Source organism: Strigops habroptila, chromosome 11, assembly GCF_004027225.2.
Source record: "Strigops habroptila isolate Jane chromosome 11, bStrHab1.2.pri, whole genome shotgun sequence".
NCBI classification, from domain to species: domain Eukaryota; kingdom Metazoa; phylum Chordata; class Aves; order Psittaciformes; family Psittacidae; genus Strigops; species Strigops habroptila.
In genome coordinates this window covers 10,395,928-10,414,706 of record NC_046360.1, presented here as the reverse complement: position 1 = coordinate 10,414,706, position 18,779 = coordinate 10,395,928, and the positions used below count along the sequence as shown (strand labels likewise).

Below are 18,779 nucleotides of genomic sequence, written 5' to 3'. Positions count from 1 at the left end.
CTGGGGGTCTCAGGGCACCCACCCTCCCTCCTCAACAGGGAGAGAAAAGATGCTGAAAATGCTTGTGAGTCAAGATAAAGACAGGGAGATCACTTAGATCACTTACCAATTGCTGTCACAGACAGCACAGGCTTGGCTTGGGGAGAATTAATTTATTGCCAGTTAAAATGGGTTTGGATAGTGAGAAAAAAAGACTAATTTAAATCAACACCTTGCACTTTCACCTTCTTCGCAGGCTTGGTTTCACCCCTTCACCCCTGACTCCTCTACCTCTCCTCCCAACATGGCACAGGGAGGATGGGGAATGGGGGGCTGTGGTGGGTCTATAACAGGTTGTCTCTGCTGCTCCTCACATTGCGCCCCTACTCCAGTGTGGGGCTCCTTCAGGGCTCCACCATGGCCACCCCATGGGCTGCACGGCACTATGGTGCCTGAAGCACCTTTTCCTCCTCTTTCTCTTCCTCCTCCTCTGGCCTTTGTGTTGTGGGGCTATTCCTCACACTTTTTTACCTGTCACAGCATGGCAGAATGTCTTCTCTCCTATGGGACAGCAGAGGTTAGTGGTCAGACATTGTGATTTTTCTGGCTTGGCTTGGTTTCTGCTTAGTGAGAGACAGCAGGAACTGCAGGTAGGAGCCAGGCATTACCTTCCTCCTGCTTTAAAGGGTCCTACTGCATGTTACCACAAAGGAGTCTCTATGAAGGTCTTCAGAAAACAGCCAAAAGCCTGGAAAGTCAGTGAGTGCCACTGCTTGAGAGGCAAATCAGTGAACTAGTAACATTGCAAAGGGACTGAAACAGCACAGGCATTAGTAGTGCAAGAACCGAGGTGATGATGCTGCCTTTTCTGCTCCTGACCTTTCAGTTCAGAAGGTGACAAAGTGGCTGATCGCTCCTGTGGTCCTCACGCTGTGGGAGGCAGGAGGTTCAGGCACTGCCAGGCTGCCACAGGCACAGCACAGTCCTCTCTGGAATACTAATTTTCACCCTGGAGCTGAGGGATGGGCCAGTCCATGGCTGAGACCCGGGCGAGGGGACCTTAGAGCTGGAGATGCTCTGGGCTGTTGCCTCTGAGTACCTGTACAGCAAAGCTGGTCCTTTGGTGTCCTCCATTTTGCTCTCTTTCAGTTGCAGCTTCTGAAAAACTAAAACCCTCAAAACTATTGGTAAAACAAGTTTGGTTCTGACTTATTTATTCAGTTGCAGCAGAGTTCAGACAAAGGTGCACACATGAAACTGTTGGCTCTGCAAACCAAAAGATTTCAGGGGATCAAGATCAAAGCTCTGCTCAGAAGTCTGATGTGGAGACCCAAAGGCAGCAGCTGCTGCTCATCTAGAAAAGTGCCTTTTTCCAGTTTTTTGTGCCATGTTTGTGCTTAGCGAGACCCTGTGTGTTTCAGGGGAGTTGCGGAGGTTGAATAAAGCCCGTGTACTTGGCGGGGAGTGAGCGAGCAACCGCGTGGTTCTGAGTTACTGGCTGGGCTTAAACCATGACAATAGCTTTCCAAATGCTTCCCATTGTTGTATCCAACCTGGGACAGATTGTCTCCAAAATGCACTGGGAGAAATAATCCTCCCAGAAGTGGAGAAACTGGCTGATCATTGAGCAGAAAAGTATCTATTCTCCACCCTAGCGACATGCCCTGCATGCAAGCTAAACAAACCTGATGCTGTAGAAAAGATCTGTCAGTGTTTTTGTGGTTGCTTTTGAAGCCAGTTTGGATGCAGCAGGGGAGTGCTGGGATTTGGGAAAGGAGTAAATGCATGTGGAGGAAAAGCTGACTTTCCTCTTCACTCTTATCCTGGGGAAGAGTGAGTATTGTGTTTCGTGGCTATTCTGGTTTTGAATCGGCATCACTGAACTCTATTCATCACTGGAATACTATCGAGTCAGAGAGGAACAGAAGAGATTCATAATAGAGTACTTAGTGTCTCGAAGTAGATCAAGTTGTGGTCATGGCTTCCTGGAGTGCTGGCCTCAGCTAAGAGTGTTCCGGTCTATTTTGGTTTGTGAACTACCTCTTGGCAGCCTTAAGCCAGCTACTGCATTTATTTCAAGAGCACTTCTTTAATGCCAGAAAACTGCAAAAGAGATTCTTTTGTCCATTGATAATTGTCCCCAGCAGCTCAGAGCTGGGGCATCTGCCGGTGCCCTGGAAGAATGTATACCTGCTGCACTGTCCAGATAGTATAGTGAGAAAAGTTTGTATTCAAAAACAGACCTTTGCCTCTTCTTTGTTTCACAGCTCAACAAGAGCTCTTTGACAGCTCTTGGTGAGCTGTGAAACAAACATGATCTGGTGGTGGACAATGATCACTAAAGGCAAATGTTTAATCCTCTCTTGTTTGCTTTAAGATTAAATAATTTCTACCTTGGCATCTGTGTCAGCAGCTGTCCACCAAGGAGCCTGTGAGCCCGCCCCAAACAGTGCAAACTCCTTTATCTTCCAAGTGCTTGTGATGAGGAATGAGTTGTAAGTCAAAAAGTTGAAGAAAGAGCCCTGTGTGCAGAAGAGAAGGGGATTGACAGGTTTTGAAGTGTGTGAAATAAAAATAGATCAGACAAGCCTGTGCTTCCAGGTGGTTTTTGCATCCTTACCTCACCAAAATGATTAGCAGTTATTTAGAGTTACAGGAACAAGGGAGGCTTGTGTCGGCCTCAGGGCTAAGCATATTGCCACCTGGAGCATTCTAAGATGGTTACCCTGGGTTTTGTGGTCAGAGGCTGGGGCAAAATACAGGATGGAGGAGTGAGGAAGGTGTTGTCCAGTTGGGTAGAGAGGGAATAAGCATGTTTCTGTTTGGGTAACTGAAAAGGTCTGGTCTGTTCCTCCTTTCCTCTGCTGCCTGGCACCAACACTGCTCAGCATCCCCACGAGTGCACCTCCCTGCGGCTGGGCTTTGCGGGCTGGCTCTGCTAGAGGCTTCTGCTGCCTGCCCGACCCCAGCCAGCCATGCTCACCAGCATTTAGAGGTGAGGTGCTGCTGGTGGCCCTGTGAGCATGCAGGAGGGTCTGTTGTGAAACTGCCTGCTGTGAGGGATGCTGGGGAGGAAGCTGTGGTGGAGAGAGGAGTTTACTATCTCATACCCTGCCACTATGCAATGGTAGATCTCAAAAGAGACCCCAGGAGGAGGAGGGTTTCCTGTGGGTACTTTATAAAGCCTGAGAAAAATAAGGTGGTGGGAATGTGTGGCATAGCTTTACATCTGGTGACCTCTCCTTCCAGAAGCCTGCTTTTGAAAGGTGGGCTTAAGTATCTCACGTTGAGATCACTTGGTGGGAGGTCGGAGGTGGGGAAAAGGGCTATGATACTACCCTGTGCAGCTCCAGTTTCCTCCCTACTACGTGACAAAGGTCCCATCACAGGCTGACCAGCTGGAACCTGTACAGAGAGGAAGGCTGGGAAACTGCAAATGATGGAGAGAGCTTTGATACTGAGGTGTGTGTGCTGCTTTAGGTAGCTGAGGTTACAGCCCTGCACCAGCAAGTACAGTACTGACGAGAGTATTTGGTATGACAAGGATCCATCTCTCCTGCTGTGTTATCTAGCAGGAGACAGAGGCTCACTGTAGGGCAGGCATCCCCTGATTTAGGAGCATAACTAAGCTGGTCCCTCTGGTATCAATGAGAAGACCTGAATTAGCAGCTCATCCCTTTAATCCCCTTTGAGAGCGCTGAACTTTCTCATTCAGTGCAAGGAAAGGCTCATTTGGGTTTGTCATCCTCTCTGGTTTGTAAGCTTGGCTTTTATGAAGCTAGCTTTGTCTGTATTTGGGGCTGCCAGGCCTGCTCCTTGAGTATGCATCTCATCTTAGGGGGGCACTTCACAGCTCTGGAGCTGGATGCACACCACTGTGCCCGCAGAGTCCCTCACTGTCAATGCAGTCAGGAGCTGGCAGGGAGCAGCTGAGTATGCTGTGATAGCTTCTCCACAGCCAAGTTGCAGCCCAGCAGAGCTCATCCAAGCAGCAGTGGCAGTTTCTTAGGCCAGGACCTCATAATTTGCATTTGCGTGTATTTATTCACCATCAGTTCCCCATGGGGAGGTTTTTATGGCGGAGCAACCAAGTGCGTATGGGGGAATAAACACAGTCCCACAGCTGCTCAGCTGAACCAGTCTGTTTCAAGCCGTGCTTTATCTCCAGCTCCTGGAGTTGCCAACTAGCAGCCAGGCATCATCAGGGATTAGTACAGAATTCCCTTGCAAGGGGCTGAATGTCTCATCTCCATTCTGCTGATTAGCACAGCACAGCTCAGACCAAACCCACAACTTTCAGCAGGGCTAAAACAGGTTGCACAGATCCTCCCTGGGGCTGGGTCAGTAGGTCTGCAGGGAAGAGCTGTCAGTGGTGGCCTGCAAGCTGGAGGTTTGCCTCATTTCGGGAGGTTGCCACAGTTATGGAGAAGCTATGAAAATGCCTTGATGCAGCAGCTTACAGAGACAGTGCTCAGAGCCAGGTACTAAATGCTCAGCACTCCTGCTCCCTCTTTCTAGATATGCCACTGACTCACCAGGTGGCTCCAAGCCTTCATTTAAAATGCTTCATGGCCGAGTTTTCTTCTTGGCACAGAGTGCTGCTCTGCTCAGACTTTAAGAGTTTAAGCAGATCTTGCTGACATTTGAAATGCTTTTCATTTTTGGTAAAAGGTATTTTGGAAGGAAAAAAGGAAAAAAGTAATATAATCTTTTCCACAGTAGGGCAGGAAACTGAGGACTGAGCCCAAAGAGTGGTAGTGAATGGACTTAAATCCAGTTGGTGGCTGGTCACAAGTGGTGTTCCCCAGAGCTCAGTATTGGGGCCAGTTCTGTTTAATATCTTTATCAATGATCTGGACAAGGGGATCAAGCACACCCTCAGTGAGTTTAGAGAGGACACAAGTTGGGTGGGAGCGTTGATCTGCTGGAGGGCAGGAAGGCTCTGCAGAGGGATCTGGACAGGCTGGATCAATGGGCTGAGGCCTGTTGTGTGAGGTTCAACAAGGCTCAGTGCTGGGTCCTGCGCTGGGCTCGAACAACCCCATGCAATGCTACAGGCTTGGGGAAGAGCGGCTGGAAAGCTGCTCAGTGGAAAAGGACCTGGGGGTGTAAGCTGACATCTGGCGTGTGCCCGGCTGGACAAGGCGGCCAATGGCAGTGTGGCTTGTCTCAGCAACAGTGTGGCCAGCAGGACTCGGGAGGTGATCATCCCCCTGTACTTGGCACTGGTGAGGCTGCACCTTGAACACTGTGTTCAGTTCTGGGCCCCTCACTACAAGACAGCCATTGAGGTGCTGGAGACTGTCCAAAGAAGGGCAATGAAACTGGTGAAGGGTCTAGAGAACAAGACCTATGAACAGCAGCTGAGGGAATTGGGGTTGTTTAGCCTGGAGAAAAGGAGGATCAAGGGAGACCTTATCGCTCTCTACAACTACCTGAAAGGAGGCTGTAGTGAGAGGGGTGTTGGTCTCCTCTCCTAAGTAACAAGTGATAAGAGGAAATGTGCCAGGGTAGGTTTAAATTGGATATTACAAAAGCTTTCTTCCCCTAAAGGGTTGTCAAGCATTGGAACAGGCTGCCCAGGGAAGTGGCTGAGTCACCATCCCTGGAGGTATTTAAAAGATGTGTAGATGTGGCACTTAGTGACACGATTTAGTGGTGGACTTGACAGTGTTGGGTTTAATGGTTGGACTTGATCTTAAAGGTCTTTTCCAACCAGAACAATTCTGTAATTCTGTAACATGCCACGCTGAGAAGGGAAAAGTGAGTTGTGAGAAGAGGCAGCTGGTGACCTCTGGAAGCAGCATAGCTTTTCCCTCAGTAATGGGAACGGCCGCTTTAGCAGCACTGGTTTGCCCTTTGCAAAACCACCACATGCTCCCTAAACTCAGTCTTTGCTGCAGAAATGACTTCTTTACTTCTAGATTCCCTAGAAGGGCTAAAAAGTGGGGTTGGGTGACAGCTGTTCAGGGGAGAACGTGCTCGCTTCCCACCTTGGGTTGTGCTGGTGTTTGGCTACATTTGCATGCCGTGTTCCCCATCCTCTTGGCTGAACATCACATTCTGGCTATCTCAGGGCCTTTTCTCTTCCTCCTCCACTGGGATGGGGCAGCTAGCACCTGGCCCTAGCTATATTTGCTTTACCCTCTTACATCTTCTGCTTCTTTTGCTCAGCTGGACAGACTTTACAACACTTCTTTTTGCAAGTTAACAACATGAAGGACATGAGGTCCTCCTCCAGTGACTGGAGTACGAACAGGACTGGCTCTAGCATTTGCAGTGCCAAGTTGTAATACTCAGTAGAGTGTCCCTAAACCCAGCTTTCTTCCTCAGGGGACTGGATTTACTGGGTCTTTTGGTAGTTGATCGTGTCTGATACTGTCCAGTGCCCTCATACTGTTTGTCCAAAGAGGATAAATTGCTTGAAAAATATCATTGATTTTCTTCCTGCAGTGTCTGTAAAATCAGCAAGGAGCGTGAAAGGTGTGTCTATTTCATGTGGATTTGTGTGGCTTAGTATATGAGAGTTGCTTATATGTATTGAGACTCCCAGAAAGAATCAGCAGAGGTACGCAAAGTTACCATTGTTAATTTAGGAGGGCCAGGATTTATGTTTGGTTTTTTTTTCAATATGTCTAATTTCTTTAACTTTTCACTCTTTCAGAAACATACCTGTTCTCTGAATTCCTGTGGGGACAGATAACTTAGAGGACTTGACTTACCAGCTAAAGTGTGATCAATTTATTTCTATCAGCAGCTTGCAACACTTATGGGTGGCAGCCTACTACAAATGAATATCCACGTTTCATTAGAGGGATGAACCACTTTCACCAATGTGAATGGCACTTGCTGCTCCTCTCCCACACTGCTCAGCACTGCATGAGGACTCCTGGTCCATATTCTTGCAGCATCTGGGCTGCTGTGAACAACCCGGATACTCAGACTCCGTAGTGCTTCACGCTCATGTCCAAGAGAACTGTTTATTTTGTTTACATAGAGCATGAGCAGTGTGGAAAACACTGGAAATATTGCATTGGTGGTTTGGGTTTTGGACAGCATTGGAAATGGTGATGCAGCTGCTCACATTGTGTCTGTATTATGAGGTATGCAATATGCCATGAGGAGCCAAAGCTTTGCACTTTCATTTGGGAAGTGCCCACTTCTGGCACGTTCACTGCTTGCTCCTCTAGCGCCACAGTTATGCACCTAGCTGTCTGCTTTTTCTCCATTTCACTTGGAACTTGTAATTTTAGTACAAATGCACAGGTTTTGAAACCAATCCTGCTAATCCACAAGACTGCTCCCACTCCCTCTCCTCCCTCTTCCTCCCATCCCATCCCAACTCATCCCATCCCCCATGCTCCCACCAACACATACCTCCTTCCCCTCCCTTTCACCCCGGTCACACAGCAAATATCCTGATGCTGCAATTCCAAGCCATGTGTCCGCCCCAGCCTATGCGATCCAATGGTCTCTGACCAAGTCCCTTTGTTCAGAGGTTAATACAAAACACACAATAGGAAAAAAACAAGACAAAAGGAGCCAGACACAAGAGGGAGACACACTGCCGGGCTCCAGCTCTAGCCTCTGAGCCCTTCAACTAAGCTCCACAGCAGCTAGGCTCTTGGGCTACCTCCTTTCACACTCTAGGCTGCAGGTCCCAAGGTTTCCAAGGTGCATAGGAAAAGGAAGAAAGGAAGTAAACTACAAGCCTGTTTCTGTTTTAGGTTCCCCCCCATCCATTTCCCTCAACCCAATGGCTGCTGGAGGATATTCTTGACTCCGACAGGTCTTTTCCCGTCTTCCAGTGAGACCCTGCCTGGGGACCAGGTTCACTGTAAGTCATTGGTTCCTCTCTGGAACATGGGCGATGGGTTTTGCAGTGAGGGGAGGAAGTGGAGCACATTGTCGGGGGATGACAGGCTTTTGTCTCACAGCAGGTGGGGGGGATATGTCAGGGAAGGCGAGAGGAAGGAGCCAAAGGAAGCCGGTAAAGCTGGCCCTCTGCTTGATGTTTGTACTCAAGGCTTCTTGGGGCAGCTTCAATGTGCCAGTGCCGGCTTGTTGTCCAGTCACCTCTCGCAGCCCTGCTGAGAAAAACCACGTGGCATGGTGCTTCCGGCTGCTTCATCCTCTGGCTGGCTGCCCTCATGCCCGCTGGAGATCTCCGAATCGCAGTCGAGCGCCTCATAGATGGTAGGCAGCGTGGTCTGCTGGCTGAGGCGCTTGCGCAGGCCCACGAGCAATGGCTGTGGCATGGATGAGACATCCACGTTGTTGCCAAGGTCAACCCAGGCTAGGCAAGGAAATTTGTTCATGTCCTTCATGGTATCAGTCAGCTCCTTCATGGTCGCCCGCGTCAGTCGGTTGCCATTGAGGGAAAGATGAGTGAGCTTGGGTAGCGCCCAGAGGAAGGGCAGCAGCAGGCGCACCATATCATCATTCAGCTCGGTGAAGCTCAGGTCCACAGAGGTGAGGTGGTCCTTGTTGTTGTGCAGGTAGTAGGCCATGCGGTGGACATCCCGCATGGTCAGGGGGATCCCTGACAAATCCATGGAGTCCTGGCTCACTTTCTTCTGTAGGCTGGTCTTCAGGCTAATGGTGGAAAGGGGGAGAGACAGAGAGATCATTAAGGGGAACACTCTCATCCATCTCTCACCCAAGCGAGAGAGCACTTGGGACAGGGGAGAACTCATTAAGAACATGGGCTAGAATGTTAAGCAGAGGGTTAATGGAGTTCGTTGGAGAAACAGGCACAAGGTTTGCACCATGCCTCAGGGCAGACTGTGTCCTGGGGTTTTGCTGTGTATTCTCAGCACTTACAAATAAACTTTGCCAGAACTGGCTAAACACAGGATGCTAAAGTGTCTTCCACTAGCACATTTCAATGGGTTTGTCTGTATGCGCATGTACAGATGCCCATGCATAGAAAGCAGAAATAACCAAGGCAAGCAAACTTCCAAGGTGCGCTGGTTTGCACTGTGTGGGGGCTGTTTGTGCACCACCTCTCCAGGTGAATGCCAAAGTCTGTTGCAAATAGACTGTGCTGCAGGGCTACTGTAGAGGACAGGAGTGTTAAAAGGCTGAGAAATGGGTATTTTATCAGGAAAACAATCTATAGGCAAACTGCACTCCACGAGTGGATCTACTGCATGTCCCTTTAAAAGCCCTCCTAAGCAGCACTTAGTCATTAAGCAACACCAGTGGCTGCCTATTTGGGTCTCTGTGGTCAGCAAATCATCTGGGATCCGCTGCAGCTGTGAGGACATTGGGGTGCTAAAAGAAATCTAGAGAGAGGGTTTTAGCCATTTCTTCTGCCGTCCTCCTGGCAAGTGGAATGAGGATGAGATAGGTAAGATGTGCAGCAGGCAAAGGTGTGCTATGGGGCTGTGTATGCAAGAAGAGGAGGATGTGGAGTTTTATGATGGACTGTGGGATTGTGAGAGTGCTGTAGGAAGTGGAAGCTGTGGGGCTGTAGGAACTGGTGGGGATATGCTGCAGGAGAACCTAATGTCTTGGTGTAAATGATATTAGTTTTGCTGTCCTTTCAGGCAGATCTAGCTTTAAGGTTAAGGGAGCCCTAGTAGGACCCCCCACTAATGAGTGTCACTAATCATGTGCTCAGTGGGGTCTGTAAGTGCCTTGTTGAGCTTGGGAGGAGCAGGGTGGGTTAAGAATTAACCACCAATTTGAAGGTCCCCACTCTTCCTATCTGGCTCTCCGTAGTGTCCTGCACACCTGTGGCACAGCCAGTCCCTGAAAGCAATGCGTACACGGGGACATGCAATTTCCTCGGAGGAGGCTGCAGCACCGCAGGAGCTCCCGTGGCAGGTGAGAATGTCCCTACAAGCCCTAGAGTTGCCAGGCCCTTCTGTAGTTGTGAGAGGTTGTGACACTGCTTCTATAGCTTTGCTTTACACATGCAGTTCATGGCATCCTGGAAATCTCAGTCCTTAATAATCCCCTATGAGCATGTCACGCAAGTGAATAAATGTGCATCAGTGCAGGCAACAGCCCTTTGTGGACACATTCAATACTGGCAAACCTGTGTTGAATGTGCTGGAAGCACTGGCTGTGCTTCCTTGTAGGAGTGTGAAGTGAAAGACCTTGTGGCCTGTCCTGTCAATTCTCAAGCCCACAAATACCTATTCTGGGTTCAGCAGCACTTTGTTCAAGCTGCTTCTGTATGTCCTTATGCTTCTCATAGGAATTCACTGTGCAAGACTCAGGCTGTATCTGCAAATTTGCATTTGAATTAATGAGCTTTAATTGTAGAGAGGTAGTAACAATAAGAAATAACTTCAGGCCTAAAGGTTTAAAACAGCCTTATGCACTACTTACTAAATGTTTATACTTTACATAACTTATACTTTACATAACCCAGACTACTCCTCAGTGAATCACAGGAGGGGCAAGGGGAGCAGTGCTTGTCTATACTGTACAGCAGAGACTGATGTACTGGTGAAATATTAATCTGAAACCACACAAATTAGTTCTCCAAAGGGCCTTCATTTGAAGATGGTACTTGATATCTCTCCAGTATCAGGGCCCCAGAGACAGGATTGTGAAGAATTAATCAACCACATTGCTTGTTGCAGCAGTGCAGTTCTCTTAGCTGCCGCAATAACAGTAGGAGTTGTGAGCTGTGCATACTGCGGTCTGGAAGGCACTGGACTAGCACTCCTTTTCCTGCTAAATCAAGGGATGCTTGATATCAGCCCAGGCTGCCTTGAAGCTGTATTTTGTCAACTCTCCTGGTAAATAAATGTGTGCTTTTTTGGTATAGTTTGTCACCAGTGACTAGCAGTGGTGTGGCACAATCTACCACAAAAGAGGGTTCAAACTGTATAAACTCTATCAGGGACTGGCCTCAAAGCCAGAAGAGTCTTTGTCTCCCCTGGAACAATGTTATCCCTTTAGCTATTCTAGGTGTTTTATCTGGGTGTTTGATGTGGAGTACTTGTTCTAGCAAAACTAAGCATCGAATGCACAGTGGAGATATGCACTCATACTGGTGAGGTTAAGCAGGGAGAAATTAATCTTGAATGTAAGTCTGATTGCACAGGGGAAATAGTCCCCTCTATCCAGTAAGGGCTGGTGCAGGAGGAGAGATGGAAGCCTTCTCTGGCCTGTAGTGGTTTAGAGTAAGACTTTGTTGGGGATCTGGGGGAATACGGGATAACAAGCATAGAGGCAAGCCTGCAATGACTTCAGTGCCTGTTTTGTGCAAACACAGCCTGTGGCTCCTGGAATTTCTCTTCCCCAGTGCTGTCAACCAATGGCAGATCCTGGGTGGGGGGAGCACACAAAGGAGACACAAACATAGGGCCCCTCAAGCCCTAAGCCTTGTCTGAATCAGTGCAAAGCCTCATCTGACCTCCCTATTACAAAGCTGCAAAGAACAAGCCTTAGTGCTCCCAGTTTGGTATGGGGATGGGAACCAGGCTGGAGTGGGGACCACTGGAGGGCATGTCTGAGCCAGCACCGCTCCCTCTGATGGGCCTCAGCATTCAGGTGCCAGTTTTGCTGCTGCATCTGCAGCAGCAGCTTCAACAGGGGGCAAGTTTGAATGGCTCTTGGGGTCCCATTTTGAGTGACTTGGCTCTGAGTGCAGACAGTGATACGTGAGGGGAAATGTCAGAAGGACAAAAGCAATGTGCTTGTCTGTCTCTGCCCTATTAAGCCTCCTCTCCTGTTGGCTGCCAGGTAGGCACTGCAGTAATAAGTCATGTATTGTGCTCTGACCAGAGCAAGTACCCCTTGCTGCTCTCCCCAGCAACAAGCCAGCACCCCAAGGAGGCCTAAATCAAGCAGACAAATTATCTTCCTGTAACTGATTCTCCAGACTGGACTGTTCCTGGCTGAATGTGCTTAAACCCCCCTGTCCTGTGCCAGAGCCCGCCCTCCCTCCCTCCTTTGCTGGCTCGTTTTTCTTTCCTTTCCTGTGCTTTTGCTGCTTCCTTTTGCCCTCATTGCTGTACCTGCCAGGGTGACTCTGGGCCTCCTGTCTCAGCACTGTGGGCTCCTTCTGTGTTTAAGTTATTCTCTTGCCTGTAAAAATGCCTCTTGTAGGGATGTGTCTGTAGAAGCCTCACCCTGGTGGACGTAACCCCTAATCCTGCAGCCAGGCTCTCAGCTCTCTGGTAAGTGCTGAAGCATGAGATCTGATGCCCCATGCATGCTAGATCTCCTCGCCTCCTTGGTGGTTATGTGCAGCTCCAAGAGGTGCAGCTAAATGCTATCTCTAGGGCAGGGCACAGAATAGCTGCCCACTCCTTCTCCTCTATATCTTTAGAGGTAAATATATCTGCTGTCAGAAAAGGGACGGGGAGATGTGGGTAGATGCTTTATTCTGAATTATTTGTCACTTAGTATTTTTTTGGAGCTCTGCTAAGCTCTATTTCTCAGGGGAGAAGGGAGGAGGGAGGGTGCACAATACATAGGACACCAGGCTCAGACACTTCTGCAGCAGCTGAGAAAATGCCAGGTTTACTTCCAGGGAAATAGAAGTAAACTATTATCCCCTAACTTCTGCATGTGAAACAGGCTTAAAGATTGCTTCAGCTGCAGGAGCTTTTTTCCTCTGTGTGGGACAAGGTAGCAACTTAGGATATGGGTCTGGATGCCCATGGGACTTGTGGGCAGAGGACTGCAAAGCACTGGAGGCTGAATGCCAGCAACTTAATGCTACTGCAACTGGTGCTGTGTGCAGATTTGTAATTGTGGGGATTTGAATCTAACAAGGATCTGGTCCCTAGCTGCAGGGAAGCAGACTGTGTTGTATTATCTGCGGCAAGCTCAGAGAGGAAACAAACCCCCTATTCCCTCAGATGCTGGAGAAGTGCCTGCAAATGATAAATTCTGTGAAAGTTTAAGCAAGGATAATCAGCAGCCTGTCCCCTCCTGCCTGCAGCTAGATGCAGCATCCAGTGAGGGACAGTGCCTGCCCACCCTCCTGCTTGCTACCGTGGTCCAGCACTGCTGAGGGATGAAAGCTCTTCTTGGTACATCTCCTTGTTTCTCCTGCAAAACAAGTTTTTTCTTGTGTTGTTCCTAACTCCCTCCTTGGGGTCTGGTCTTTCTCCCAGTGACAGGCAGGCAGCCTTCCTTTCACCCTTCCCTAGGTGCCAAGTCTACCCTTCAGCAGTCCCCAGGCTGCACCATGATCCTGGGCATGTAAGATCCACCCAGGATCAGCCCAGAGAGCAAGGATTCTGAGGGACCTGCACATGTTGGAGTAAAGCTCGCTCTCCTTTAATCAGAAATTTGGGCCAGGAAAGGGATGAAATAATCTTGTGCTGCCTCCATTGGCTTTTTTCTGGGGTAAAAATCTTCCTCTCTCCGGATAAGGCTCAGTCACTGTTCCTTTCTCCTGGAAACTCAGCTAAAACAAGCAAATTCAGAGCTGTCTTGAGATGAAACAATGAGGAGACCTGAAATGCTACTCATTTGTCTCCAGGACCTGTCCTAAGGGACTTAACCCTTAGGCCCTCTTCTAAGTCCTTCTTTGAGTCCATAAAGCTAAGGACTCAGCACTTGTATTATTTATTAGCACTGAATCCCTTCAATATCTTGTTCATCAGCTAAATTCTTTGGTGGCTGCAGGGAAGGGGTGTAACAGCTCCTGACCATTGCTCTGATGGGATTTGCCAAGCACTGCTGTGGCTGCTGCCTCTTTTTAGCTTTGTGGGGTTTGGAAGAGCTTGTTCAGGCCAATAATGTCCAGATTTGTGGAGTCCCAGCCTCATTTCCTTGTCTCCATGCTACAGAGAGAGACCAGGAGGAAACATTAAGAGTCAGACTAAATTTCAGTAATGAGGGATGTCCAGAACTCCTTGCCTATCTCTGGGGAATTACGAGCCCTCTCCTCCTCCTCCTCCTCTTATTTTTAATTTGCCTCCAAATGTAAAATTTTCTGTTGCCAGAGACTGCCATCACTGAGCATCCCCATCTTCATTAACAGGCACTGCCAGTAGTGGCTAATTAGTCACGAGTCTGGTATCTCTTGGCTGCTCTTCCTTGCATAGAACCTAGTGACAGACATGTCTGGATGGCTTCTTTGCTTTGAGCAGTAATTTAGGGGATGGACTCTGGGCTTTTTAATCACCTACTTAGCATAATCTGCTTGCTTTGCTTCTCTGTGGCACAGGGTGCTGCTGTGCATGGTTGGCTTTAGCTGCTTCTAGTGAGACATGAAAAAGGAAAGTGAAGCCTCAAAAGCATTGACCTAGACTAACCCAGCCTGAGCTGGTGAGGCTGGGCCCAGCACCTCTGCAAAGATGGAGGCAGTGCACAAATAGGCCACTTCCATGAGAATTCCATGAGAAGGGACTTCCATGAGACGTCCCCCAGTCATATCTCCATCCTTGCACCCAAGCTCTTTTGATCAGCTGTGGGAGACCCCTCACTCTGGAGAGCCGGGAGTGCAAAGGCAGCCTTTCTTCTACCACCCTCCTCTGCAGCTGGGTACCTGTAGGTGTTGATACAGCTGAACACCTCTCTTCCTCCTTGCTCTGCTGTCATCTTCACTCTGTCCTTGAAGGTGTGTTCAAGAGAGCTGTGAACTCTTGGCCTCCCTCCTGCTGCCACATGATCCGCCCAGGACCTCTGGTTGTTTCCCCTCATTATTTAGGTCTATCCTAGCAATGCAGCAAATGATGCTGCCTCCTCACTGTAAATGTCCTGTATTGGCCCATGTCTTTGTCAGATTTTCAACTGTGTAAGTCATGAAGGCACAAGGTCTCTGCTGATTCCTTTTAACTACCATCTGCCACCCAGCCTCCATTGTTTCACTCATTCTCTCTCTATCAGTGTCCTGCACCTTCTGCTTGCGAGCCTTGGACTTTCTCTTCTGATCTGTGACAGGGCAGTGTCAAGCTGCTGGATGACCCTTTCTACCATCTCCAACAGCCTCTGCACATGTACCTGCCTCTCGATGCTGCTGGGAACCCTGATCATGCATATTGTTTGGGACTCTGCACTGTAAGATGAAGGGACAGTTCCTGCCTTTCCACAACTTATTCCCCAGCTCATCTCTGTCCAGATAACATCTCTGTGAGCAGCAGCTTCTCGAAAACGTTGTGTGGGGCAGTTCCTGTACTCCCATATGATTATTACCATGTGGTTTTAGTTTACTGACTGGTATTCTCTAACTTGGCTTCCTATCTCTAAAGCAGGAATGATGGGGCCTGTTTACCCTGTTGCATAAGGGTGACATAAAGCTGTAGTTAATATTCATCTCATGCCATGTAAAGGCTGGGATTTAATCTGCCAGAGCTGTTATCCACAGCCCTGAGTGATGTTTTCAAGAAAAAAAGATACAAAGCCTTTTAAAGCTGTTTCCTTGCAGTCTTCTAGACACAAGTGTTTTCATTGCATTTTAAAAGTGCATCTAATGCCACAATGTCTGAACAATGCACATTAATAATTGAGAAATGGAGCAATGAGCCCAGAAGAGATACTCAGTTCTCCACCCAGCTTTGGATTAGCCAAGATGAAATTCATTCAGATGAGCAAAGTAAAACTGTGGTGAGACTTGTGAAACAGAAAGCCCAGGTGCATGCAGTTTGGGAGTTACTAACTCCATACACACAACTGCCTTTGCTCTTCCAGAACCAGTCACCGTGTGGAAAATCTGTTGGGTTTTGGTTGTTTTCTTGTGCCAGGAACACCCGGATTGTAAAGATCATCTTGTGTTTACTGACTGCGTGTTTTGTGGATTCAGGTTTGATCCTTGCACTTAAGAAAGGAAGTAGTTACACTGAAGTAGACAGCTCTGGGGATGAGGCAAGTGGAAAACCCATTAAGGTTCCCTGACGTGGCTTTTGCCAAGACAGCTCAGTTGTAATCCACAGCTTGGTTGCAGTCCCAGGCTGCGATCCAGCTCTCCAAGCAAAGACTGTCCTCACTTGATACCCTTCTCCCTCCCCCCTCTGAATTGCAGTCCAGTGTATCTTGCCCTCAGAAAGTAATACATCCTCTGGGTCCAGCCCTGTTCTGGAGGCAGATGGTGGCACTTGCACAAGCACACAGAGTTTTCCTTAATTTAGCTTTGCAGAAGGTCTCAACTTCTGAAAACAAGAATTGATAATATAAAAAAAATCCTGCATCTGTCAAAATTCCCCAGAAGTGGTGTTGATAGCCTAAAAAGCCCATGTGTGTAGAGCAGCATTTCTTCATCCATTACTCTTTACACTATAAATGTCCATTCAATAAGGAAGTGAAGCTGGAGTTACACAACACTCTAGGATGTCTTCTGCTCATTAAGTGTGTGTGATCTATACAGCTGTAAAATGGCACAAAAACTGAATTCCCAGGAGGATATAAGGGACTGAAAATTGTGCAGCAAAGTCGTGCTGGTCCCTGCTGTGAAATCTTATCCTCCAGCTTCTCTGCTTTTAATTTTAAATTCCCCAAGACCTCACCTTCTCTGTTTGGTTAGGCAGCCAACCCGATAAGGTCAGCTGCAAGTGCGGTGTGGCTGTTGGCTGGAAGTTGCAGACCTGAGACGGGATTTTGCAGGAAAGGAGAATTGAGCCCTTCTTTCAGTATGGCAAGCTTTCAGGCCATCATCTGGGCAGCTGAAACAGTCTCTTTGGGTGACTGCACAGCTGGAACACTGCTAACCCTTCCCTGTACAAGGCAGACAGCCACTGTCAAGAACCCACAGGCACAGATGCAGAGGGCAAACTGCCTCCCAGCATCACCTTTGACAGTTTAATCGGGCAGAGAAAACAGACGCAGCCTGGGCTGGATCTCTTCTACTGTTGCAGAGAGTTCACTGTGCTGCCATAAGCTTTCTCATTCCATGTTTCTGTATGGATTCTGCTTCTGGCCTGTATATCATAACAGGAGAGCTTGAAGAAATGTACCTTATTTATGCTTTATTAGTACATGGGTGGCTCAGGTTTCTACTTGCTGGATGCTTTGGGTCCCATTGAGAATAGATAGCGACGTAACTACAATTAGTTTGCTTCTGACCTGCTGGTTTGTTATTTGGCAGTGGCAAGGAACACCTGATGTGTGATCTGGTCCCAGTATTGCAGGTCCTTTCCATCTCCCATACCACATCTCCGTAACAGCCCAAACATAATTAGAACCTGGCAGATGCTGGAAGCTCTCTTGTTAATTATCTTCTGGACTCATCTAACATGCTGCCAGAAAGCGGAAATCACATTTCAGAAGAGAACAAGGGAGTCCTCCATCAGCTCAGTGAAAGCCAGAAGCCAAAGCCCAGGGGATCACAAAAGCAAGAGGAAAATGAATTCAGTTCCTCAGTGTGGTCTCCATGCACCAGTTCCTCCCTGTTGTCCCAAATCCCCACTAGATTTTAGAAATGCCTTCAAAGTATTACTGCTACACCCATACTTTTTACAGGACCTTGATGGCAGGAAGGGTGCAAGCCAAGGGCATGGGCTACAGACACAGACGTAAAATATTCCCTCTACCAGACAGAGGGAAGCAAAGAATTCGGGTCAGGTTAAAACAGCCCATCCAGACAAAAACAGGTGCCTGCATCTCCAAATGAAGCAGCTATTTCTTGCCTTCCTGCTACTGACAACATCCATTTTCTTGCAGCAGCCTCAGGTATCAACTCTGCAGGTGCCTTTTGCTGCAAACCAATTCCTCTCCAGTCTTAAAAGTAAAGCTCTGCTGTTTAATATTTAATCACAATTATTTTGTGCCTTATGTAACACTGTGCAGCTGGGCCTGACTACCAGGCAGGGCCGCCCATTTTAGACCTGTATTTCCTTCCATTGCATATTGTCTTGCTGCCCTCTCCCTGCTTATGCTCACAGATGCTCTCTTTCTGGCCAATGCCCTGTACGTTTTGGCTTGACCCTTCTGTGTGGGATTTGGTCTCATGGGGCCCAGAGCTCTTCCTCTGGCCACAGACCTCCTCTCTGTGTTGTTAGTAAGTGATGAGTTTGCAGCAGGCAGTCCTCTGCTCTCCCTGGACTGTGCAATTGGGGAACATTTCCAGTTTGACTCTCCAGCCCAAAGTCCAACTGGAGGAGAGGTTTGTCCTGCAAACAGGAGTATGGAGGCAGAGGGTTGAGTTAGTAGCAGCAGGGAGGGATTTTTTCACTTGGAAAAACAGAATGGAGGTGAGTTTCAGTATGGAATGGAGACAGCCACCCTCTATAGAGTTCTACGTATTTTCAGCACTTCTTATCTTTAAGTCTCTCTATCTTGGATGCGGGTGAGGTTTGACCTACTCTCTATATCCTGCATCTCTAGTGCTCTGCAGGATCCCTTAGGGAAAATCATAGAATCATAGAATCGTAAGGGTTGGAAAGGACCTTAAGATCATCTAGTTCCAACCCCCCTGCCATGGGCAGGGACACCTTGCCCTAAACCATGTGGCTCAAGGCTCTGTCCAACCTGGCCTTGAACACCGCCAGGGATGGAGCATCCACAACCTCCCTGGGCAACCCATTCCAGTGCTTCACCACCCTCACTGTAAAGAACTTCTTCCTTATATCTAATCTAAACTTCCCCTGTTTAAGTTTGAACCCATTACCCCTTGTCCTACCACTACAGTCCCTAATGAAGAGTCCCTCCCCAGCATCCTTGTAGACCCCCTTCAGATACTGGAAGGCTGCTATGAGGTCACCACGCAGCCTTCTCTTCTCCAGGCTGAACAGCCCCAACTTTCTCAGCCTGTCTTCATATGGGAGGTGCTCCAGCCCTCTTATCATCCTCGTGGCCCTCCTCTGGACTTGCTCCAACAGCTCCATGTCCTTTTTATGTTGAGGACACCAGAACTGTACGCAGTACTCCAAGTGGGGTCTCACAAG

At 48.4% G+C, this 18,779-nt stretch overlaps 1 protein-coding gene across 1 annotated transcript in view; it reads right to left on the bottom strand.

Moving 5' to 3' along the window:
- Nucleotides 1-1,176: 1,176 nt before the first annotated feature.
- LRRC75B (leucine rich repeat containing 75B) overlaps nucleotides 1,177-18,779 on the bottom strand; it is a 29,081-nt gene continuing 11,478 nt past the window's right edge. Inside the window, exon 4 of the mRNA XM_030501442.1 lies at nucleotides 1,177-8,574. Within this exon, the coding sequence (XP_030357302.1) occupies nucleotides 8,052-8,574 (523 nt within the window). The 3' untranslated portion in view covers nucleotides 1,177-8,051. The remainder of the gene's footprint in view (nucleotides 8,575-18,779) is intronic.